General features: G+C 37.1%; 1 protein-coding gene across 1 annotated transcript in view; it reads left to right on the top strand.

Annotated features, from left to right (window-relative positions):
- The window catches only part of Neto (Neuropilin and tolloid-like), a 68,244-nt gene that overhangs the window by 32,622 nt on the left and 9,791 nt on the right, over positions 1–25,831 (top strand). Inside the window, exons 4-10 of the mRNA XM_068302697.1 lie at positions 12,388–12,651; positions 15,037–15,122; positions 15,987–16,316; positions 16,376–16,473; positions 18,283–18,422; positions 19,101–19,210; positions 20,271–20,402. Coding sequence (XP_068158798.1) covers positions 12,388–12,651; positions 15,037–15,122; positions 15,987–16,316; positions 16,376–16,473; positions 18,283–18,422; positions 19,101–19,210; positions 20,271–20,402 — 1,160 coding nt within the window. The remainder of the gene's footprint in view (positions 1–12,387; positions 12,652–15,036; positions 15,123–15,986; positions 16,317–16,375; positions 16,474–18,282; positions 18,423–19,100; positions 19,211–20,270; positions 20,403–25,831) is intronic.

Genomic DNA, 25,831 nt, shown 5'->3' with positions numbered 1-25,831 from the left:
TGGTCAATTGGAATTCTTTTCCGTTTTCCTTTTTTTTTACTTTATTTGTTGCATTTGCTTTTAATTGAATAATTGATTACATTGATTGGTTTTAGCTTGAAACATTGATTGACCAGCTAAATGACTAAGTAACCGACTGAATGTCTGACTAACTAACTAACTAATGGCATCTGATGATGATGCCGACACTTGAAAATGGTTTTTCGTTTGACATTTTCTTTTGATTGAAATCAGTCCGCAAACTTGTGGTAATTTCTAAAATTGCTAACCAATGCTCAAATGAAAGTCCTTTTCCAGTGGTTGTGTTTTTGCTGTTGTTGTTGTTGTTGTTTTTGCCGGGCATTGATAAAGGAAACTTTGGTAATTTGAAATCGAATAGGGTAAAGGGATTTCTGTTGTGTGAGGGATGGATTCTTCTCCTTCGATTTTTTGGTAATTCAAAGCCATGCGACAAAAAAAAAGGAGGACAATAAACGAAACAAAGACCTTTCTAAAGGGCACGCCATTTTTTTTTTTGTGGCACGTGGAACATTTTATTTTATTTATTTTCTAATTTGCTAGAGTAATAATTTTAATAATCCCTGCCTGTTGCTGGGATTACCCTTGTGATAAAACAGTTACCCAAAAAATAACCATTAGGTACGGGGTGGGGAGCGAGAAAATAGCAGCTGCTGACAGTCTATCATAATTGAAAATTAATGCGTGCAGAAAATGTGACCCATGGAGTTCAGAAACTGTACACACACACACACACACATACATATGCTCACACACAAGCACACTGACGAAAACCAACATTGGCTTCAGCTTTCACAGTGTTCGCACATTCACACTCGATACATATATAAATGTATGTACATATGTATATAGGGTACTTTGGGGTCTATGTGACCAGAGACAAACATTCGTTTTTGCTTTTTGCCACCCAAGAAAAGGGTAATGCCAAGCAAAGGGTATAAACTTGTCGTTTCTGTTCGCTTCTCTCTCGGTTCATCATTTCCTCTTCTTTGCCTTTTGCATGTTTTCGCTTCAATTCGCTTCACCAATAATTGAATAATTTGACATGAAAAATAGCACAACAGTAAGCCAAGTTAAGGTGCCAGATAAAGCCAAAAGGGAGCCAATATGGATGAGGATGGACGAAGGGGGTGGGCGGTCTACGAGTGTCGGCAATCAATTGGAAAAACCGCTCCTTTTGTCGGGACAGAATTTCAAAATGCAAATGCAAATGCTTCACATAATACATAAAGAAAATGCCATTGAATTATGGTTTAGTACATACATTTTCTGATTTCTTCTTATGTATGTATGTATAGGTGCCTTTTGCGAGTGAAAATATATTTTCATTAGAGTTTCGTTCAAAATTTCTACTCTCCTACTTTTACTAGGAAGCCATTTTAATCCAATTGCATTGCATAATACCGCATTTTGCAAGGGAGGGCGTGGCTGGAGCCGGGGATGATTGTTCGAATGGAGCAAAACCAATTTTGGGCCATCGTCGTCTGTTGGCCAGAATGCCAGGACCAGGGGCGTGGTCAATGCGAATCGAATCGGTAAGAGAGAGCGAAGTGGCCGAGTTTATTTATTTGAAATTAGAAACTACCAACTGTTCCCAAAAGTGGCCATTAATTAAAGGCCAGACCAGCAGGAGCCATAGGTTGGCATTTCATTGGAAAGGGCGAGGATACTTACAAATACAATTTGAGGGCTTTCAGCATTGGCCCTATTCGGTTCGGGTCTTTAGCCCACTCTGTGTTGGTATCTGGTCTAGTCTGGTTTGGTTTGTTTGGCCTGCTGGTGTGGCCAAGGGATTAGAGACAATGTCCGATAAAGGCAAGCCTTTTAATAAATATAATTATCTCACCTTTTCAGACAACACACAAACACAAACAGATGAAGAGAGCTTCAATTAATTTTACCGAAAACAAGAAAATGTACATTTGAGACATTTACAATTAATTTTGGTTTTTATGCCTGATTGAAGTCCTTTCTCTCTCTGGTTTCCCCCATTTTGATTTATAGCCATTGGAACTTGAAGTATTTCTTTGAAGTCAATTCGAGTCATTCGAGAATTTAACACAAAAAACCCAGTCAACCAAGTATTTAGCTCAATCGGGCAAAATTAATTGCTATTTATTTCACATTTATGTAAGTAATAATGGAATAATTGTATTAAAATATTGGTTAAATGATACCAACACTAACATATACCCATATATATGTATGTGAAATATACAATTTGATTGAGAAAACAACTCAGTTGGATATATTTTGATGCTGTGAAAATGAACCTCTTAATTTATTTAGTTGCTAATAAGTCTATAAATTTTGACAATGACAATTATTTAACATTCCATTTAAGCACTTGGACAAAACTGTCCAAGCCTTTAAATTAATTTTCTTGTAAAATGCTTAAATTGAAGATCTGCCTTGGTTCTGGTTGGTTTGCATTTGTTCCAAATGTTAGCTGACCTAATTGTACGTAGTTAGATGGTTGTAATGCCCGCGGGGACTACTTCTCTATGGCAAAGCAACTTGACTTGGCTTTTGGAGGGTTTATTTAACATTAGCTAATTTGTGTGTGCTTTCTCCACTCTCTCTCTCTCTCTCTCTCTCTCTCTTTCTATCTTTCTGGTTTATTTATTTTCAACTAACCCATGCAGAGGGCTTGGTCAGAGCCCCAAAATGTATGCTACATATAGTTTTGATCAACAAATATTAGAAGAGACCACGAAGAAACTTTCATTTTAACCCCCTTTCTATTTATTTTCTCTTTTTTTAGAATTTTTACTAGAGTATATAAACTTCGTTATTTTTCCTTTATTTAATTCAAATTTTTTCCTTATTATTTCTTTTTAGCATCTTGCATTTTTCTTTGGCCTCTTTTTAGCTATTCAAGTTAAGTGCTGGTTGGATGCAAGGTTGGATGCACTGCATCATGTTATCTTGTGGCATCTTTTGCTATTTCTGTTGTCCTGACACTGATTTCAATTATAAATTGTTTTTGCTTCAGTTTCAGCTTATTTCTCGTCATTCTCTTTGTCGTTCATTCATTGTTGTTGTTGCTGTTTGTTAACTTTCTGCTTAGTGCTTATTCTTGTGATTGCTTTCTCAATTGGTGTGCCGCCAGCGTTGACGTTGTCGTTGGCATTGTCCTATCCTATCACTTTTAATCTAAGTTGGCGACAAGTTCCATTCTACACCTTCTATGTGGCCTTTTTGCAGCCAGTCATGCCATGTGACATGGGTTAAGAGAAGAGAAAAGTAAAAAGGGTAAATAGACCTTGCCCAAGAAGGGGATAATCCTAATGTTAAGGCAACTGAGCATACAAATTGTATATTTTAAATAAGACTGTTTAATCCTATTCGCTTAAAGTCCAAGGTAAAGTCATTTCTGTCACTATCCTTACAACATAGAGCATCATCACTTCGTCTTTAGTCCTGAGATTATAGAAATCAATGCTAGTCCTTATTTTGCTTTTCTTGTTCGTTATCCTTGAGGCTGTTGTTCTTTCTTTTCATTATTATTTTGTGTTAAATTTTTTCAGCAAGAAGTATAAATTAAATTGACACAATTTTGTTGAGACAATTGACTTAAGTGACCTTAAGGCTAAAGGCAATGTACTAGATCACAAAGGTTAAGCTTTAAGTCATGTAATCTAAATAACATTATTATTATTAGATACAATTTTTAGTTGGTTTCAGTGCAATGAAAGAGAAACGTTTTCCAAGAAACTAAATTTAATAAACACTTAAATTCTTATTGATCGGTTTGAGGAGAACTATATCCCGATAAGTATGCCACATTTTTTTAGATAATTGAATAGTGAAATTTTGTAAAAGCTTTTTCCATTCAAATGTACTTTCTTTGAACTAATTCGGTTTGACAATCTCATTTGTTTATTATAGTGAAATTCATTGTTTCGTATAATTCCATCAAAATACATGCATCTTCTTCGATGTGAACAGGAAATGCTAACATGACATGGATTTTCAATTATTATTTCGTTTCGTGCTCGTCTTGCCTTCTCGATTCCTTGCCATAGATTTTTATTTTGATGGTATAAAGCAATTGCTGTAGGGTAGATGGTATCTGGTTTACTCCATCGTCTTGCCTTTGGTATGTACATTGTTCATTCTCCATTTCGCCGGGTGGAAACGCAGTCAACCCTAATCAAATTTTCGCTTCAAATTGACAGTTTGCCTGCAGATTTTCATTTTGTTTTATTTTTGCATACCCTGTACGCAAATGGGTAAAACGGGTTGTTCCACATCAACTACAAGATCGACCCGCCATGAACTTCAAGATGATCCAGTTAAGTTGACCTTATCATCTATGTAACTAGCTCAACAACCAAAATTGATTTGAAAATGAAATTGGAATCCTTGCAGGGTATGCATTCAGTTGGTCTCGAGTTTCATGCTTGGGACTAAAATTTCATTGCGCCCCACTAAACACGCAGTAGGTGCGTTTGCTAGCATAAAAGGGGGGAAACACGGACTAGTGGGGGGGATGGAAAGCCTGATGAAGAATGCAGCCAGTTGCATGCCTCGGTTAAAGAGTTCCGTTGTTCCGTTCCTTTTCGTTCCTTTCCGTTTTGTTCTATTCTATTTGGTTCGGGTTTTTGGGTTTCGTTTCATAGGGCACAGTTTGTGTCCGCTTTTCGTGTGCACTCAATTGCCGAGCTTTGCCCTTAAAGGCATCAGCCATGAGGAAAGGGTGCGAGGGGTAGAAGTAGACAGAGGTTTGCAATCGGGTGGCCCAGAGAAAGCCCAGAGAATGGGTTGGGATATCTGCCGTACGCTGATTTAATTTTAAAAGTCTTTTTGCGCGTTTCACTCAAATTAAAATGCCGTCAACGCTAAAAGAAAATGATGTTGGGGTATAGGAGGAGGTGGAGGCGGTTGGAGTGGTTGGGTAGCTAGAGTGTGTGGGCAATGAATCGGGGATGGCTTCTGTGGGGAACACATTTCACGTCCATGGCATCAGGTATAAAATTCCACAAGAGGTTTTTCGCAACGTTGCGGGTTAATAGATCATCATCAGCATCAGCTAGGGAGCTTCAGTAAGAAAGAGAGACAGAAAGAGAGAGAGAGAGAGAAAGAGAGAGCAAGAGACTGTTGTTGGTTGGGGGTTGTACCTTCATTTTGCTTTTGCTCTCAATTTGCTTGTCGCAATTCAATTGTCAGGCATTTCATTCCAATTTAACAATTTTGAAATTGTTGCCGCAACGGAAGCAAGCTTCGACTTGTTGTTGCTGTTGTTGCCGTACTCACAGCAGCGGAAAATTATTATATGACATGTTACTCAGTCAGCCAGTGAGTCAGTCACCCATTCGTAGAATGTCCATGTTAGTTGTATGTTTGGGCCGACATACTTGTGTTCCAACTTCCTGCTTTCCTGTCTCTGCATACAACCCCGTGACTCTTCCCTCCCTCCCTTTCTACTACCCTCTTTCGCCCTAGCAATTTCGTTCAACGAAATTATGTCAATGCTAATATTTTGTTTGGGGTTTTTTTTTCGGGGGCCGGTTGTGGGGGAGCCAAAAGGATTTATGCCATCGGGGTATTGCATTACATTTATCAATTGCATGGAAATTCAATTCAATTTCATGACTGTTTGTAAATATCTATAAAGGTTTTTTAAGAGAGTTCCCTTTCTTTTTAAATTCCAATTCGGCATATCTTTGGGGCAGGCATCTCGTTCTTATTAGACAGTTGGTTATCGTATATAAAAAAGGGACTTAAAGCTAGTTCTTTCAATTATAATTAGTAGCTATCCCAAGGTGTATTCAAATGATGTCAATGATGTACTTGAAATTGATTTTTCTTCAGTTACAAGTACTGCATAATAAGTTTAAGTGAACTAAATATACATATGTATATATGTATAGTATTTACCATTGAGATCTTCATGGCAAGTTTTATTGCTAATTGAAACTTCTTCAAGTTGCATTGTGACTCTTGACTACCCAATGGTAGTATATATACTCATCGTAGCTGAGCTGGGCTAAGCTGATTTTGGGGGCATGTCGCCAACGTAGAACATATGCTCGCTTGCATGGATGTGTGTGTGTGTGTGTGTGTCGTATAATAGTGCAACATGGCAGCTGTTTTCTCTCAGCCAAAAAAAAAAAAGGAGGAAAAATAATAAAACAGATTTTATTTATGTGCCAAGCCAGAGAGAAATTGAAATTCTGCAACACCAGCAGCAGCAGCAGCAGAGGGCAGAGAGCAGGAGATTGTGTGGAGGGGTCTAGAGGTCAAGAGAGAAAATTCTGCCTTGGAATGGGTTCGACTGCCAAGTGTTGTTTATCCAACTAGAGCCATCGCGTGTCTGTCTCTCTAGTAGTTTTTCTTAGTTATTGTTATGCCTTTGGCTTCCATATTGATGCCAACATCATCATCATCATCATCATCTTCATCATCGTCATCTTCATTATGATCATCCCATTCTCTGTTATTCATTCTTTGCTCGATTCGTAATCCTCTATTCTTGGTTGATGATGTTTTTGTGCCACTTACAATTAATGACACGTCGAGCGTGAAAAGTTTTCTACAAATTATTATCGCAGTGCGTGCTTGTAACTGCATAGATAGATGGAGAAAGAGAGAGAGATACAGTATGGGAGAGAAAGAGAGAGATTCCAGCCATCTGTATCTGTCAGATGCACCTTGACACACTTGTATTTCGTTGTGCTTACATTTTGGAATCGTTATCGCTCTTAACATATTTCACAAATTGCAAATTTCATCATTTGTTCTTACCCCGCAACCCGCACTCACACCCTGTTCACTCCACTTAGTCGCTCCACATGTACATATGTTTGATATTTTTATTTTATTTTTTTAAATTGCTGAAATTCCAATTGTAAACAAGAATCTCTCTTTCGGGGTAATTATACTGGTTTGTTCTTTGTTAAGGAGTCGAGTGAAGCGCCAGCATCAGCATCAGCGGAGTAGACCCATTAAGTGCAGCATTTTCAATGTTAATTACGAATAATGCCAAGTACTTACTTATGTATATATTGCATACATGCACTTTACAAGGATCTGCAAGGAGCCAAAGTCGTTGGGCATTGTCTGATTATGACTCACTCACACACATCAATGACTCGCATCCTTTTCATTTATAAGGAACCTTAACTTTTTAGCGATTGTTTATAGATCTAATTGATTTCAATCCGATTTGTTCAAGGAGAACTAATTGCAGATAATTTCACTAAAGGTTTAAAGGATATACATACATATAATGGACAAGCGAACTAAATGCCTTTGAAAGTACACTTAAGAATCGAAAGGGAATATCGTATCCTTATGATTTCTAGTTATAGAAGTTTCCCAAACCGATCGTTTTTATGTGGTATGCCAAATATCTAAATTATTATATGTAAATGTAATTGTTTGTAATCGTAAGATTGCATTTGGATTATACGCTTATGCGAAATTTATGCAAAACGTAATGTTTATCATCATTTATATAGTAAATCGTTTATTTAGCCTTGTTAATGTCTGCTTAAGTTACTGCTTTAGATGATGATAACTGATTACATATGCATTAACATTTAATTTATTCAATAGAAATTTTAATTGTTGAAATAGCGCAACGGGAATTGAAAGCAAAAGCAAAAGCAAAAGCAACCAGCTTCCAGCAACAGAAGGTGAATGCAGAAAGTGGAAATTGCCAGCAATTAGTAAATCATGAGCAAAATTGTGTACTTTGTGAATGCTTCAGAACGTTTCGGAGTCCAAGAGTAGCAGGAGAAGCAGAGGAGAAGGAGTTTGAACAAGTTGCAGTTGGAGAATGGAGCATCGAGATGGAGATGATGCTTAAACTGAAGCTAGGGAAATAGCAAAGCACTAGGTCACAGTTGGCAGGCGAAATTTTAATGCAAACTGTAAATTATTACATACATACATACATATACATATATCTATATACAAAAGATACTTAGTTAGTCTTGCTCAACTGCAGATACATACATACATATATATGTATGTATGTACACATTCTGTTTCAAGTTGCTAGCCAGCTTCTTTTGCTTCTCATGCTGTTTTGAAAAGTCAGCTTTAGTCATTTCTGGGTTGGATGGCAGACAATACAAAACTATAAATATGCACAGTCGCAGACAAAGTCGCAATCACAGTTGCCGTTGCCGTTGCCATTGCCATTTCTGCTCCTCGACTGACACTCAACTGGCTTGACACAGTCATCTAGTCCATATGTAGGCAGCATACATACCATGGGGTTAAAACTTATACAAAATGTATATTTAAAAACCATTTCTTAGCATTACAATTACAGACATCGAATATATTGAGATATTTCAGGGAAATTGGAAACCAAATAGACTTCATTTCCTTCTTCATTTTAGTTTTCGTTCATTCCATCATGGGCAGCAAATTAACCTGAGATTCTGTTTTCGTCAGAGAATTTTCAGCTCATTTTCGTTATTTAATTTCAATTTGAATCAACAATAATTACAGGTAAAGTCTGTGTAATTTATAATTACAACGCTTTATCAATATCATTTACGATAATAACCAATAGTTTGATGTTAAAGCGTATTATGACAATTTCTGCTCATTATTACTCATACGTCATGTATGCATACTCTGGGCATATTACTTACACATTAAAAATCATAACAATAAAAAATAATACGTTTTTGTTTTCCGATTTTCATTATTATTATTATATGCGATGGGAAACGGTTTAAATTGCAATCATCTGATTACAAAAGGATCATTAAAAAAGGAATCGAAGAAATAGTTGCAGTTGATTTTAGCGAATTTCAATTTTAATGATCAATCAGTTGCAAAGGCAAACTCATCGATATGAGTCTCTTACAAAATATGTTTAGCTTATTCATACAATAATCGATACGAATAGTTATTTCTCTTTGATATGAGAGACATATTATATGCATTTCTCCACAGTGCAAGCAACTCATACAGAAAACTCTAGTTTCTCTATCTCAGTCTTTCTCAGTAGAAAATGCATATATTTTCGTTTTTTTCCGCTTGGTGTCTGCAGCAGCTAGGAAAATGCAAAATTTATTACTAAAAACACACACAAATTGGGTGGGACGGGGGGGGGTGGGTGTGGAATGGGTGTTAGCTGTGCACTGGAGACCTATGAAGTGAGGCGTGGAAAATGTGTTAAGTCTATTGAGTGTATTAAAGCAAATAACTGCGTTGGCATATGAAATACATAGACAACTACAAAAACGGGAACGATGACAGCTACGCAGACGATACATGTGGGCTTGCCAGTATATGGCTAACATAGTGGGCGTGGCAAGGATACTTAAATGCCAAACACAAGAAGCAAAAGTGAAGGAGAAAAGGAGATATGCAAATATGAATATAAATGAACAGCGCGTAGAAGTTTCAAAAGCTCAAAGTATGAAGCTGAAAACCGAAAGTTGAAACTTAGTCAAAGGCTCAGTTCTCAGTTCTATTTGCCGTTGAGTCCTGGGTACACCACTACATACCCTGAGAACTCTGAATGCTGGGAAGGTGCCAAAAGTTGAAAGTTAAACTTATGGTTTACAAGGCAATCCAATTCGAGGGTTAGCTCAAATGAGACCCAAAAAGACATGGGGATTCATGGAAAATGAAACAAACAAACAGTCATAGCAGCAGCAGGAGCAGTGTGAACCCAAACAGATGCCTCTCCATCCCAAGAACTGAGAGAAGTAATGAAGGAGTGTAAATTTGTATAAAAGTCTATGTTGAATTTTACAATTAGGCGACACCCTCTTCAAGGCTACGGTGAGTAAGCCACAGCGAGAGTGTTTCTGACATCATCGGATTAGCTTATACGTACATGACACATGCCTTGATAATCTAATAAATGGCAATTTAAATCATGAAAACTAAACGAGCAATATGAATGAAATACATATATGTAATTCGAAAGCTTCAACCTGCAGGCAACAAAATATACATCTAAAATGGAATAATCGATAGGTAGCTAGTGTGGGTTTTATAATAAGTTATCAAATATTAAAATCAATCACTTAATTTGAAATTAAATTCGAATATACGAGGGCTTCCCCTGTACTTTTGAGGACCTTGCACCTTTTGTCATTAGGTTAGGCCATTTTGAAAACTGACCAATTGATTTGAAAGGATCCCGAATTCAAGTAAGTAAGCTTAGGTATTTATTTTATATTTAGGACTATGTTATGTTAAGTTTCAATAGTTTAGAAGAGGCCCTCGTAGACATTCATACCCAACTCACATGATAGAAAGCAATAGCAGCAATATCAACGACAATCACAATTTCGGTGGTCGATTATTATGCCAAAATTATGTTATTGATAAAATCACAAATCATTTCATTCATCTGCTATGAAATTTGTAATTAAAATGAATATACCAACACATGAAATATCATCTACACTAAAATAGATAAAATGAAAAAGGAGTTGAGTTTGTATTGTTTGGTCTATATGTCTTTGGTTCAGGTTCAGGTTCGGATCGTAAATTATGTAGATTTTTAATTAGGTAAAGTTTTCGGCATTCAATTTCTGCTTTTATGGATGCTAAATTGAATTCAATAAAAATGCATTTATTATGCTGGATTTCAATTAATTTTATTTAGTGCGCATTTGTTTAATTTCATTTAATTGAGGTGAGTGAGTGCAATGAAAAATGACGTTGCCATTCCAACGACACGACCAATAAGAATCCCTTTCCATTCGAATGGAGTGTGGGTGTGAAAGAATTTCAGCGTGCGGGGGAAAAGGCAAAGAGAAAACACGACACGTTGTCTGGGTGTCACATGGAAGTGGGGTGGTATGATGAAGGGGGGGGCACCAGGGGACAAGGGCATGGTGGAAAGAGCGGCAGCTGCAATTACAAAAACATCAACACTTAATATGTTTATTAAATTTGTTGCTACATCATTAGGCACTGGCAGCCATGTAATGCGAAGCAAATACTTCACGACGCGTCCTGTGTGTGTGTGTGTGTGTGTGGGGTGGGTGGTGTAGTTGTGAATAGATGACTGTGTATGCGCGTTCATTTACCGTTATGAGTTATACTCTATGACCCATAAAAACAGGATTTTGGGCATAATATTCTCAGCTTACATCAGGTCACAGCTTATGGCAGATTGCAAAAATTTGTGTAAAATAAAGTGTGACCTTGCTTATAGCTAATTCAATTACTGCATGACCCTCGATTATAGTGTTAAATTAAGTGTGACCCTGCTAAGACTTTGCACTTATCAGGAGAATAATTTTTAAGAAGCTGCAAGAAATATAATATCATTTTTATCCAATAAATAGTTATTGATTCAAATGATTCTTCTTATGTAAACTAAGAAATCTGAGGGATTATATTTAAGAATTAACGGTTTTCCAAATTATATTTTCACTTAAATTGTTTTAAATTATTTTGTATCTGTTTTTTCATTTCCTAAATAGAATTCTTTTCATATTTGTTATTTTCTGCAATAAGATTCGTTTCCAAAATCATAAATATTTTTGCTTATATCACACAAATCTCACATAAAAGTTATATATTTTGGCACAAAATCTCTGATAATCCATTTTTCAAATAATTGGCAAATATTTTTCATTGTTTTCTCGTTTTTTTTTTTTTTGTTATAAATTTTTGTAAAGAATTTAAATTTATATAATTGAGAGCAACTCAAAGTCGATGGGTCACATGGCCAACACAAGCACACTCCCACACACACACACACACACACACACACACACACACACACACATGTTTATAACGTTTAAGTATTAGTGATTGTGTGTGTGTGTGTGTAGGTTTTTTGCTCTGGGCCACTTCACATGAAGCTTTACGATTGTTGTTTAGATGCAGTTACAGTTAAAATTGCAGTTACAGTTGCATTTACAGTTACTTGCATAGTAGTTCAAATATACAACGCACAAGAGCAAGTGTTTGCCCCTGCGACTGTGTTTGCTTGTGTTGGTGTGTGTGTGTGTTTGTGTGTACGAGTACTTAGAGTTGGGTTGATGCTTTAAAAATTTGCATTGCCTACTTTTTGGGGCCGCACACAACTTTATGTTTTGTATGCAAAAGTTTTCAGAGTTTTTCATACATTTTATATATGCATAAAAATGTATATATATTTTTTTTTATCGTTTGCAAAAGTTATACACATATTATGGGAACTAAAAGAAAGAATAAGCATTATGCTGTCACATACATTACGTGTATTATTATGTATGTATGTATGTATGTATGTATGCATATGTGTGCATAAAATAATAATAAATATATTTCTAAATGCTAACCTAAACGGGGCAATGCTCTCTTCTACCTGTTACACTGTTACAAGTTTCCTACTCAAAGAAAGAACGCTTTATTTATTCATTTATGTTGCTTTCTATTCTACAGTGAAAGTTAACGCCACTATTACGGATTTGGCCACATCGACGACAGCCTTTGCCATTACCCATAATGGTTTTCCCTATGAGCATGAGGATTCATTAACTATATCCCGACCTCCGCGATCCGGGCGTAGCGAACGTCAAGTGAAGGAGGAAGAAGTCGACCGATGTCGACTCTTTGTGGAGGGTGATCCAACCAAGAATGAGCTTTACAGTCCAGAATATCCAAATCTATATCCAAAGAATATCAATTGCACACGTGTGATAACAGGTGAGTGTATGCACAAGTATGCAATTGAATGATTTTTCGACCGTCATAAGTTATGGTTGCATTCCCTTGAGGTTAGCCTCCCTGAGGCTATTTGAGTAGCACAGAGAGACAGTCTTGGAGCCATCATATTGATTTGCAAATATGCTTAACTCCCTCCCCGAGTATGTGAAGAAGAATTAGAACTTCTTTGGCATACAGTTTGAGAACCGCTGATGCGTGCTTATGGGTAAAGTCAATCATTCGCTTTAGGTTTTTATCTGTCAGCTCGGCGACTTTTGCGTTGACATTATTTTGTCTTAACTGACAAATGATTTGTTGAATCTCTTTCCCCTTTATGTTGCTGACATATTTATCCTCCATCCCCAGTGTATATGTGTGTGTGTGTGTGTGAGTGTGTGGATGTGTGCGTATGGACTTATCTAAAATCGAAGTTGAGAGGCAGTGAAGCGAGTATAGCTCAAATATGACAACGACGAGATCTACCCACATACATCCGTACATATGTACACACACATACACACACACACACACATCATTCTACCCCAATCAAATCCAATGAGATGTGGGAATGGAGTCGATGAGGTGCCATCAGGGAAACACGCTAACGCTTTTAATGGGGCACACACAAAACGATGGAGAGCATCTCATGCTTCACTGAATTGTGCGACTAACACACTATAGAGAAAGAGAGAGAGAGAGAGAGAGAGGGGAGAACAAGAAAGAGACTGGTGGACTGACATCTGGTAATGTCAACGCCGAGAAAGCAATCCAAAGGCCAAAGTCTTGCAATTATTTGCAGTAGCTAGCTAGCTGGCTCTTGGCTAAGTCCTTGCCATAACCAACTTTTACGACATTTGCCTGCATTCAGTTGATTCACTGCAGCAGCAGCATCAACTACATACTTGACTGACAATTGGCTTCCCTTTCATCCATTGCTTGTGGTTACCATCTACATATATAAATAATCCATTGGCAAGTTCATCACATTCCAAGTAAATCAATTACTTAGCTCAACCATGAACTAAACTAAACACACACACACACACTCACAAGCAAGATATGACACTCAAGTATTTGTTAAAAATAAACATTTGGTTATGCAGTGATTAAAAACGTGTTTATAACCAAACTATTTATTCGGAGGGTTATAATCCGATATTGGCCATAAAATTGGGCAAGGATGAATTGCTTAGCCAAAAACTTGTTTAAAAATTTGGTTGGCTCTTCCTTTTGTTGCTTTTTATTTCGCTGCCGTGTTTATTTCCCATTTGGTTTGGGTTTCGCTTTTTTCCATTCACATATTTTTCGGGCCCATCTTCTTCTTCTATCAAGGGCAATCAAACGGGATTCCTATTTGTATTTCCATTTTCAGTTCTATGGCTATTCCCATAATACCCATATTCAGCCATTCAAACCTTACTCACTTTGGGCATTTTGTTTGTTGCCTGGGTTCCTTTGTGTGTGTGAGTTTGATGCCATCTTTCATTACTTTGTCCATCTCTATTATATAATAGGCACCTAAACAAGTATGTGTTTGGGTGTGCACGTGTGTGTGTGTGCTTGTATGTGTGCGTGTGATGTTTGCATGGAGGTCTACCGAACAAGTTCAATTGGCGTGGGTCATGAGGGCGGGCACAAAAGCAAACGAAATGTCTTTTCAAATGCCAGTGCCAGTCAGTAAGTATTGGTATTGATTCATACTGAGGATTCGTTTCTATCTATCTATCTATCTATCTATCTATCCATGTTTGTAAGTGTCTGTGTGTATGTGTGAGAGAGAGTGTCCAGTGTCTTGCCGTTTTCTTTTATACTGGCTGCAAATGAGTCCCCAGATGCTGTCATTTGGCCACAGATATGACAATGATTTGGTTTTGACATTGATTCACTTAGTAATACTCTATTTCCCAGTTTGAGAAGCATTTACCTTTTTCGAAATTCGATCATATAATCAAAGTTTTCGATTATTTTTCTTCCCATTTAATTGTTAACTCTTTTTTGAAATCGTTGTTTCTGTGATTATTGCGATTGCGATCTATCATTTTTCAAATCTAATATGTACTGTAGCAAAGTGTCGCCCTTATCTGCTCGACCTTTTCTTTTCATTTCTGTTTTTTTCTTTTTCTTTTACTGTTCGTCCCTTTCAAGTTTCAGGTTTAGGTTCACATGGCTGAGCCGTCGGTGCTGTTAATCAGTTATTCAGCTCTAGGCCATTTTTCGCCTCTCAGTCTATCGGTCTCTCTGTCTGTCCTGTCTGCTGGAGGTCCTTGGGGAGTGTTCGCATTCACCATGGCTACATTTTAGGCTACCCGGATCGAATGGAATAAATAGACTAACGTGTTGCTTTTGGTTTTTCTCTTCTTGCTTCTTGTTTGCATCTAATTACAGCGCCAAAGGGACAAATCATACGCCTGGACTTTCGCAATTCGTTTAATATTGAGGCCAAGGAGGAGTGCAAATTTGACTTTCTCGAAGTAAGTAAAAGAAATCAAAAACTTGATGGAAAACGAAAATCACAGAGCAATTTCAGCATGCTAGGTCAATCTATGTTTAGCTGAGCCGATGGTAGCTCAAAAACTAATTTCATAGTCTGAAAACCTGATCAAATACTCATACTAATTAATATTTAACTCAATTGGTGGATATCTGTATACGATTTTCGTCTGAAAATCTCATATCGACAGCTGCTTCTTGCATAACTATCTTTTGAGGGCAAAATCAGAATAGAACAACTAACAAAACTGTTGGGAATTTTCTTAAAACAAACCAAATTTGTATCCTTCGTGTAAGGGTAAAAGGGGGGAGAAAAAAAGAAACACAAAAACGCAAAACGTAACAATTCGACACACCTCGAATGCAACAGAGGAAAAACAAATCTAACAACAGTTACAACAAGAAGGTTTATCGGTATTTTGTTTCACAGTTTTCCTTTCTGCTTTTTTTTTTTGTTTTTTGGTTTGGTTTTCGTTTCGGTTTGGTTTTTCGATAGGCATTTCTACGCCTTCGCCTTCTGTTTTCACCAACTGCAGTTTCTAGTTTTAATTGAAAGTTGTCTTTGCTCGACTGAATTGTGTTTTGTTACGTTCTAGCTAAATTGCTTGGCCTTTCCATTCTGATTTCAATTCCGTAGAGATTTTATTCGAACAAAAATGTCAAAAGCTTAATAGGCAAGCTGACAACATGCGAAGGAACTACTTAAAACGTACACCATTGACTTAACTTGATTACCCCATAAATTATTCCTTAATTATTGTAATTGACTAACTAAAACTTAAGCAGAAGAGCTTTCTATATCGAATCGTCATTTCTCAAATGACTTGGTTTTCTTGCAATTTTAGATACGAGACGGCCAATATGGTTTCTCTACGTTAATTGGCAAATATTGCGGTACTGATTTCCCACCGGAAATCACATCAAAGGAAAGATATTTATGGCTGCATTTTCATTCGGATGAGACCATCGAGTATACTGGTTTCAGTGCGGTTTATGAGTATCTGGATCGTAACCGTGATGCACCGAGTACGGATCTCAATTGCACCATCGAAAAGGATGGCTATGAGGGATTCATCAATTCGACAGATGTGCCGGAAGAGATAAGAGAGCAGGTGATACGCAATAAGATTGCCCTGGACTGCATTTGGCGGGTTCAAGTGAAGGACAACTGGAAGGTGGGAGAACAATATATTGAGAAATTTAACAAAAATCATTGTTTCAAATTCTATTGTAGATTTTTTTGAAATTTTTGGACTTTAAACTGAGCAAGCCCAACGATTGTGAGACAAACTTTTTGGATATATTCCCAGAGCAAACTGTTATGCCATTAAGGTAAGGCCTCAACCTCAAATCAATTTCCGTAGCAAGGAAATAAAGGCCAGACAGATTAGCTCTGGTCAAGCCGGAAATTGTATACCCTTTAATTTTTCTTTAGAAAAGACAAATTTGGCAATCTGTAAAGTTTTCCTACCAAACAATCATTTGTAACAATTTTCCTTTGGCTTATTCCTTCAATGCTTATGTTTTTTAAGAAATCGTTTATGCCGTCTGGCAAGTGTATCTCTGTAACGAACAAATTTGACAGTGAGGAGATCAAAGCGTGTTTTCAATTTATTACGAAGCGAACGTACACTTTTTGTATGCCAACGGAAGTGTGCCACCTTCAACCTCAACCATTAGCTCCACCACCAACTGAACCACCAACTCACCTACTAGTTCATTCTTGTCATCGGCTTTAACTTTAAATTCGGCTTTGACTTTCGAATTTCTTTTCATTTCGACATCATGTGAATGTTGTCTTGTTGTTGCGTTCTATTGTATCTGGTCTCGTTTCATCTCATCTCATCTATTCGCAGTGACATCCGCTTTTAACGCGCCACAACGAAATTTCCACTTGTTGCCGGCTTCATTTTATTTTCTTTTGCTGTTGCTATTGCTGTTTTTTTTCTTTTTTTTTTTGGTGGCAACACACACTCAAAGTGATTGAGGTTGTCCCGTCCGTATCGAGGAGGAGCACTGGTTATAGGTCCTTTGGTGCTTTCGTGTGGTTCTTGTCTGTCTAGTCAGCCATGTCCATTGATTTGATGCTTGTTTCGTGCTGCTCTTTGCTGCTTTTTGCTCCTTGTTGTCAGGGGCATCGAACGGGCGTTCAATGTGTTCATGCTTTCATTTAAATTCATTTTTCGTAACAATTTATCGCACACGACGGGTGGCAACACCAACACACAAACACACACACACACACACAACACATCAACACACACACACGCACATAGCTGCGATTATACGCACCCACAAAATGCTCAGTTTCATAGCATACTTTCTGGGTAGCCGCACAAAATGCCAGCAGAGCGTAAAATGCGTTAAAAAAATATATATATATATATATATATACATAGGGAAAGTAAAATGGAAGGAAATAAAATAAAAATGGCTACAAATACCGGAAGTTATCATGTATATGCCGAAGTTTTCACTCTCTTTTATATGCGAGTTAGTTTATTTTTAAATCTTTTAACTAGCATTCAGTTACTTATCCTGTTTAGAATACTTATTAGTAGTTATTGAATCTCTAAAGCCACATATCATAATTTTAGTTAAAATATTAAGATTGTGTTTGATTTCTTGGGGTAATATTTACTGATTTTGAAGATTATTCTAAATGGAATGGACTTACTGTGAAAAATTTTCCTTAAGGAAACCTTGAAAAGACTTTTTCTTAGTAAATATACAAATTTTTTTAGTTTACAAATCTCTGCTTCAAATGAAGATGCCGTTTTGCAAGTGTAACTTAAAATAAATAGACTTTCCGCCTCTTTGTTCTTTACAATTCATTTACATACCTTGGCATTTGGGCTCGTTCGTTTCACTTGAAGAAATGATAAAAAATTACAAATTTCCATCGATAAACAAGTCAACATTGTTCTTAGCGCAGTTTTTTGTTTGCCAACAAGAAAAGCAATCACAATCATTGGTCGTGAATTATTCATTCTTAATATAGATTCATTCAAATTCGAAACAAATAGATACAAATCATTTAGCAAATCTTTTAACTAGATGTAAATTAAACGACGTTTAAATGATAAGTAAGGGTATTTAACGTTACTTGCTAATATTCAATGTTTCAATCTTTTGTTGCAGAGTGAAAAACTTCTGCGGTTCAGCGGGTGAGAGTATAACAGCCGAATCAAATATTCTACATCTACGATTCTTCGCCGATCAAATAGCGATAAATTCTACCTTCGGCATACTGTACACAGCATTTCGGGATCGTGGTACTGGTAAGTTATACATACTACATATACATATAAAGCAACCCCACAAACTAAGTACACATACAAATGACAAGTAAGTTGTTGATGGTCCCTATTGTTGGCCTTTTGGCATGATAAAACAAAAGAAAACCGCCCCGAATCTCGTCTAATCCGAGTCTGTCTATCTGCCTATCTCTGTGCCCATTTCTTCTGTTGGTTATGCCTTATTCTCTGTCGGTGTCTGTCTTTGTGTCCGTCTGTCGTCCAGAGTTTTGGTTGATTGCCGCCTGTTGCCAAAGGCTAAGTACTCTTTTGTCATTCACCGATTGTCCTTCTCGAAGTTTGTGTACTCTTCGGCAGGCAGTAACTAAACAGACAAACCATAAAGGGAGGCAGCCTGCCAGACTAACACTAATCGGACTCACTCCATGACCTTTTCTTACACTTAGTTTGCCATTCCATTTTCCAAAGAGAACGAGAGAGACGGAAAAAGGCATTGCCAATTACTGTTGCCGGGGCCAAGGCGATTTATGTTTAGAGATTACGTGCACTTTGCTTTTTCGTTTTACCGCGCCATCAAGTACTATGGGAATAGAGGGTTAAATTTTGTATCAAAAAGTGAAAATCTGGGAAATTCTTTTCAATTAAAAAATTTCGATGGTTAACTCACCTTTTTTCGTTTATTTCTTTATCTCTTGCTGACAGGCTGCACATCCGATGAATATGATTGCGAGGACACGACCTGCATATCAAAGGATTTGCGTTGTAATAATCAAGACAATTGCAAATTTCGCTGGGATGAGGAAAGTTGTCCGGTAAGTGAACCGCCCGTCTGCCCAACTACCACAAACACCATTTGTTTTCTCCTGAAAATGTTGTTTGTTGTTGTTGTACGTGCATCTAATTATGGGCAAACATTTATTGGCCGTCCTCCATTGCTGCCAGCCACCCAACGCCTAACACACACGTTTCAAAAACAACAACAACAATCACGAAATCAACTTGAAACTAAGTTTTTGTTTCCCACAAAGTTTTCTGCCTTTTATGGCATAACAAATATAAGTAATTAAAACAAAACGAAACAGTAAACCAAACGAAAAAAGAAAACCCGGAAACTGAACAAACTCCATTCGTTATGAAATACCCTGGCAAATTCTACTACCTTCATAGCTTATAACTTAAAAGTTAAATAACTTAAAATTTAAACAGGCAATCGATCGATATTCTAGACCATGAGATTTTAAAGTCTTCTGAAGATACGACTTTAAAGAGACATTACTGACACGATGCAGAGATTGAGCAAAAAATAGGAGGAATTATTTATATCTTTAGTAGACACCTATTAATAATTATTAATGCGAATTTGGTCATTTTGAATAATTTGAACGCATTTTTTTCGAAATCCTGACGTATGCAAATGCTGATGGAGAAAAACTAAGTACAGGGCCGTGATTAGCAGCCCCCAATTACTATAGGAGACCTATTGAACTTCAAACACTTTTTTATGACCTCAAAAATGTCGGCCTGTGTAATTATTTCAGTTGACCACGATGGAAATCCAATTGGAGAGAGCATGCAAAAAAGTATGCTATGAAAAATGAGAAATTAATTTGATATTTACCCTGTTTCAAACTCGATTTATATGTTTATCAACTTGGTTAAATGGACACACACACGCACTAGAAGGGTGAGGAGTGCATTTGCATACGTCCAATCACCATCATTATCTGCTTTAGGGTCCCTGACTGCTGCCTGTCATTATTAATTATAGGGCAAATTTGTGAAACATTATGTATATAATCATGAACACATGTGTATACGATTGACCGGACTTTGGTTTCGACTAATTACTTGCTTATTTTTTACAACTTGCAGAAGGAAACGGCTACCCAATCGGAACATGTGCTGATCATTGTCATTGTATTTGGCTTGATACTCGGCGGAATGGTTATAACGTTTATTGTGAACTGCATACGCAAAATAATACGTGATCAAAAGATAATACGAGTAAGTGATCAGAATACTATATCTTGCCCTCTCTATCTCTCTCTCTACCTTTCCTTTTATTTTATTTTGTAGAGTGCCCCTGTCAAATCCTTACCACATTCACAATTTCTCACCCCCCCCACCGTATCGCTCACTCTCACTCTTTCTCTCTGTCTGTCTGTCTCTCTCCCTTACTTTAACTGGTTGCCCCCTTCTCGCTCGTTGTGTGTACTCTGCTCCTTTTGCCTGTCCCCCACCCGGCTGAACCTTGCCACCCCCGCTGTGCCCAAAATTTGCATTATTTAGTTTTAGTCGAAATCAAGATGATAACAGTTGGCCTTTAATTTGATCAATTTAAATTATTTGCCAACCACTCCTCCCCCAGGCTCTCACTCTCCTCCTCTACCACTCCACTGGCTGACTCTTTTGCACTTTATGTCAATATACAATAGGTGAATTCCAATAAGTTTCCACATGATTTAACCCTGCAATGTCTGCGTCATTTATTTGACTCGTGACTTGTGTACTCATTTTGCATATGTAAACACAATTTGCATTGACTGACGACTGATGATGGTTTACTGACAACTGGAAATTTTGACTCGCCTGATTGATGAATTTGACAATATGGATAATTGACTACGAGTAATAGGACTAACAAGGTCCTTAAAACACAAATCGGACAGAAACCCAAACAAAATGAAATGCACACGTACACACACACACACACACACACACACACACACACACACACTCACTCACTGGACCTTGGTCAACTGAAAAGCATTTTGTCTAAAATATTCTATTTATAAGTTTTACAAGTATTTGATTTTGAAAATACTTTTAAATCTTAAATTATTGGTCTGCAAAAGGTAAGTAGACAATTTCAATTCTTAAAAAAAATTATCATATAATTATGCCAAATTATTATTTAAATTAATATGCTTAGATTGTTTGCTACAAAACTTTATCTATCAATACTTCTTTGAACAAAATGGTAACTTATTTAGACCTAGACAAATCTAGTATAGTGCCCTTAAAAGTATGCAATTGGCTTGAAAAGTAGGAGCCAACAAATTTTGTTAAATATTCTAGAGGGCAAAGTTCCTCCACTTCTAAGCCTTACATCCTCCTATAATGAAGATAATTAAAGTATTAATAAATAAATTATAGTTTTAACGTTCAAAGTCATCGTCAATTGCTGTAAATTCCGATCTCACTTAAAAACCAAGTGTCTATATATAATTTCAAACTTTATTGTGCTGCTATGCGAATGTGCAACTCAATGGGATTGTACCAATCAATTCAATGTTAAATCTCAATTAATGTAACTCACTCAAAACTATGCATGTCAAGAGGTTGAAATATTTGTGAATCAAGGCAAACCTTTTGGTATGTCAGACAATTATTCTCAAGTTGAGGCACCACCACCCAACAATATCATCATAATCACTATCATTATTATCATTATGATGGACATAATTCACATAGTTAATGTCAAGAGCATCATCAGTAGGATGAGTCCAAGCCAGTTCACTCAACGGAGATGCCTACGCACACTATCAATTATTGCAAATCAAATATTATAGCAAGCTAGAGGTTTAAAGGGCTTAAAAGAGATCCCAAGTCTTGCCCGAAAGAAGTAAACTAAAATAAATGTGCACATAGAAGCAGACAAAGTAGAAATACTTTCATTTTCTCTCGATAATAAACCACTATATTTGTATAATTATTATAAATAGCCACGCCCTTCAACAGACGAATGCCGATGCTGGCTCCTTTCATCTTTTCGTTACAATTGACATTAAATTTAACCAATTTTCCCCTGAGTATATTTCACCCCAGCACCCACTTACTCATTCTTTTCCATTTTCATAGGTTTCTCACGCAAAAGCTAAAGTCACACACACACACACACATATGCAGACATCAATGTATATATGACACCCTAGGGAATAAGAGTCACGACTTTTGCCAATACATAAAAAAAAAAAAGAAACACTGAGAACTTTCCCATGCGATAAAACATATGCTCATTGAGTGAGAGTATTGAAGTGGACAGCCAATGAAATATTATACCAAAATGTAAAACCTGAGCTCTGGCAGTGGGCGGAGAGTCAGAAGTGGGAGTCCAGCGACCAATCGACCCAACAACTTCTTTTTCAATGTGGCTCAAATGTATGTACATATACATTTTCATTGGTTTCCCCTTCACAATCAAAACTTTAAGAAATTTTCATCGCAAACGAATTAACTTCAACTTTATCAACTTTAACTTCAGAATGTTAAGCTAATTCAATTTTCTTTGCACAATTATCTCTCTTGCTCTGCCCCCCAAAAAATCGAAAAATTCATTCATACGCTTCATATGGTTTGCTTCTAATTGCGATTAAACAACATTGCCCACTTTTTTCCCATTTGGAAAATTCAGGGGGATAAAAAGATTTCATTTTTCATTTAATTGCACAAAATTATACAATTAAATTTTCTTTGCACAATTGGTCAACACTCTAATTGGGGTAGAACATGTCAACAATTAAATGCTAATAATGAAACATAGAAAAAAAAAAAAACAAATGTTATACTAAAATTTCAGATATAATTTGCAGTTTAGCAGTGATTAGGCAACAATCTACAGAATGCTTTGAGTTTGGTTCTTACTATGGAAACTTCTTAATTGTTGGTTTGTGGCATTTTTGTGGGATTTCCTTCATTTAAAGTGGAACTACATGTCGTATGCGTGATTTATAATAAAGTTGTTGTTCGAAAGAATGTTCTCTCTACCGATGCAATGAAAAGCATAGAACCTCAAAGTTTAAATTAATTTAATCCGCTTGATTAAGTATACGCAACGTTTCGCTGTCACCAACACACACATGCAGCTGCCCTTCAAACACACACACACGCACACACACACAGACAGACATAATGGCAGCAGCGTCAATCAGATTATCGCCTCGAGACTCGAGTGCTAAATTATGGAGGACACACGGCATATCAATGGCCGTTGGATATATTTGGGTCCCTCCCGAAATAATTTTCACGTAACATTTCCTCATCAGGATGGGCAAACAGCAGTTTTGATGAAAATTATGCCAACACACACTCATACATCCTCTACTCTATCTCTCCTTCACTCTCTTTTCCTCTGTATCTCATTGCATTTAGCCGTAAAACAAAAAAGAAAATTTGCACAAAGCGCACATCGAATCAAATCAATTCAACGTCAACGCATTACACAAAAAATCATTTTCAAAATTATTGCTCAAATATCTAGGGAATGTATTTTTGGCCATTTTTGTCTGGCTATTGGTTCACTTTAATATCCCATTTAACGTAATGCAAAAAAAAAAAAAAGGAAAAAAAAAAAGGGAAAAGACCAAGAAAACCAAACCAAAGAAAAATGTCTATAAAAAAATGGAGAGACTAAAGCAAACGAAGAGAAAGATTCTTTCGCACATCTAATAAAATTTATTTCCATATTCCGCAAAAATCCTTTTCCTTGTCCGTTGCTTTTTGGCGATGCCCTCTTTTATTCCGGCGTAAAGTATATACAGACATTTGTGTGTATGTGTGTATATGCATATAGATGCCTTTTTCTTTGAATTTTTACAATTCCTTTTTCAGAATTCTGTTGCCACTTAGATTTTAGCATTTAGATAAGTAGAAGAAGTATTTCCGCTCACTTGTGCACACATGAACCCATATTTTCATTATGGTCGGTGCATCCCACAACGAGGGTTACTCAAATTCAAGTATCTATGGGTGCAGACAGAAGTGAAACAGAGAGGATCATAGACCTGGATATACACATTTGCTCTTCATTGGGACTCCAGTGGGCTGTGATAAAGTGCTAAGCTCTCAAACGTTAATACAAATTCGAGAGTACATGAGCTAAAAAATCTATATTGGGAAATGATTTCCAACGCAAATTGGAATTTCTCTTCGATTCGATATGTTGGACTTGTGTATTCAAGTGCAAACCATGATCACTTCAAGCACACCTCGCATATCACTTGAACCATGTCAGCAGGCAGCGGCAACCGAAAATTTTGGTTGCGTTTGGTTTCGTTTTGGGCGTTGCATTTTCTCAATCTTCCACATCTTTCGGCCGCCACATCCTTGGCAAGGCACTTGCCATAACTGCATGCAATTTGGTAACAACTGCAATGCATATTTTCCCTGCCAGCACACACACACAGCACACACACGACTCCAAAAGCAGGCTAAGAAGACTAAGGACCCAGAGTGGCGGATGGCAATGGAAAGGGAGCGGAGGGCTTAGGATTGCCTTGAGTGGCATTTTAGTGTTGCCATTTCTTCACTCCTTCTTGGAGATGTTGCAGCAAAACAAGGCAAAAGGCAAACGAAGCGAATCATTGTGGTCTCGGTTATGGTTTTGGCCCTGAACCTGCTCTTGTTGATGTGTTGCTCCATTATTACATTAAAATGACTACCTTGGGAATCGGAAAAATGGCACAGGGCCATATTTATTTATCAGCTTGACAAAAAGACCGTAAAATGATGTTTTAATCAAATTTAAAGAGTATCTTAAGAGTTACATACACTTGCTTTGTTTGCTTGACCTTCTCTAATTCCATTGAAATTTGATGAGACATCTCATTGTTCTATCTGTCTATCTGGTGCATTGTTGTTGTTTTTGTCAAGATATTTCATAAAAATTAAGTAATACGAGTCTAAGCCAAGAGTGCGGGTGGCAGGATCTTGGCTTCTCCAGACTCCAACCTCCACTCTCATTGCTCCATTAAGAGGCTGGCAGTAATGGAAAAACTGCCATTTCCGCCAGGCGCGCAACTCATGCATGTCAGAAGTAAACGCGGCCAGGAGGTGGGCCAACGGGGGAGTGCACACAAAGAATGTGTAGGGGTGATGTTGGGGCAAAGCAACAGCAAGGAGAAGAAGAAAAAAATGGCTTATCTGTCGAGCTAAAGGAAAAAATCTGAAGCAGAGACCCATAGTCATTCTCCTGTCATGCATTTGGAAAGTGCAATATTTTATTTGTGCAAGTGAGAGAAGCGAATTCCCTACAAGGATACGCGAATAGAACACTGGCAAGAAAAAAAAAGGGAATAAAATGTTTTTGCCTCTTAATATTCATATATATTGAATTCAACGCAAGTCGATCGATAACTGATTATACAAAAAAGGAAACCAGAAGAAATATTTGATCGGATTTTAATCCAAGCTTCTTGTTAAGCTTTAATGGGGCATTGGCTTTAACTTAAGCAGCCTGTAATAAGTAACTTATTTTGCTAACCTTATTCCTTACATGCTCACATCAATTTCCTTAGATTTCCAGTTTCTCTCTCGGCCAATCTGGCAATTCTTCTTCATCTGGACACTCATTGCAATGGCAAAATGAAATGAAATGAAATAAATCAAGCTGAACTGCAGCAACGCAAAAGCAACAACCATGGCCATAAAATAAT

This window comes from Drosophila tropicalis, unplaced genomic scaffold (genome assembly GCF_018151085.1).
Source record: "Drosophila tropicalis isolate 14030-0801.00 unplaced genomic scaffold, ASM1815108v1 contig_158, whole genome shotgun sequence".
Classification (NCBI taxonomy): Eukaryota; Metazoa; Arthropoda; class Insecta; order Diptera; family Drosophilidae; genus Drosophila; species Drosophila tropicalis.
The sequence above is the reverse complement of the archived record's forward strand: the minus strand, read 5'-3'. Positions and strand labels throughout refer to the sequence as shown.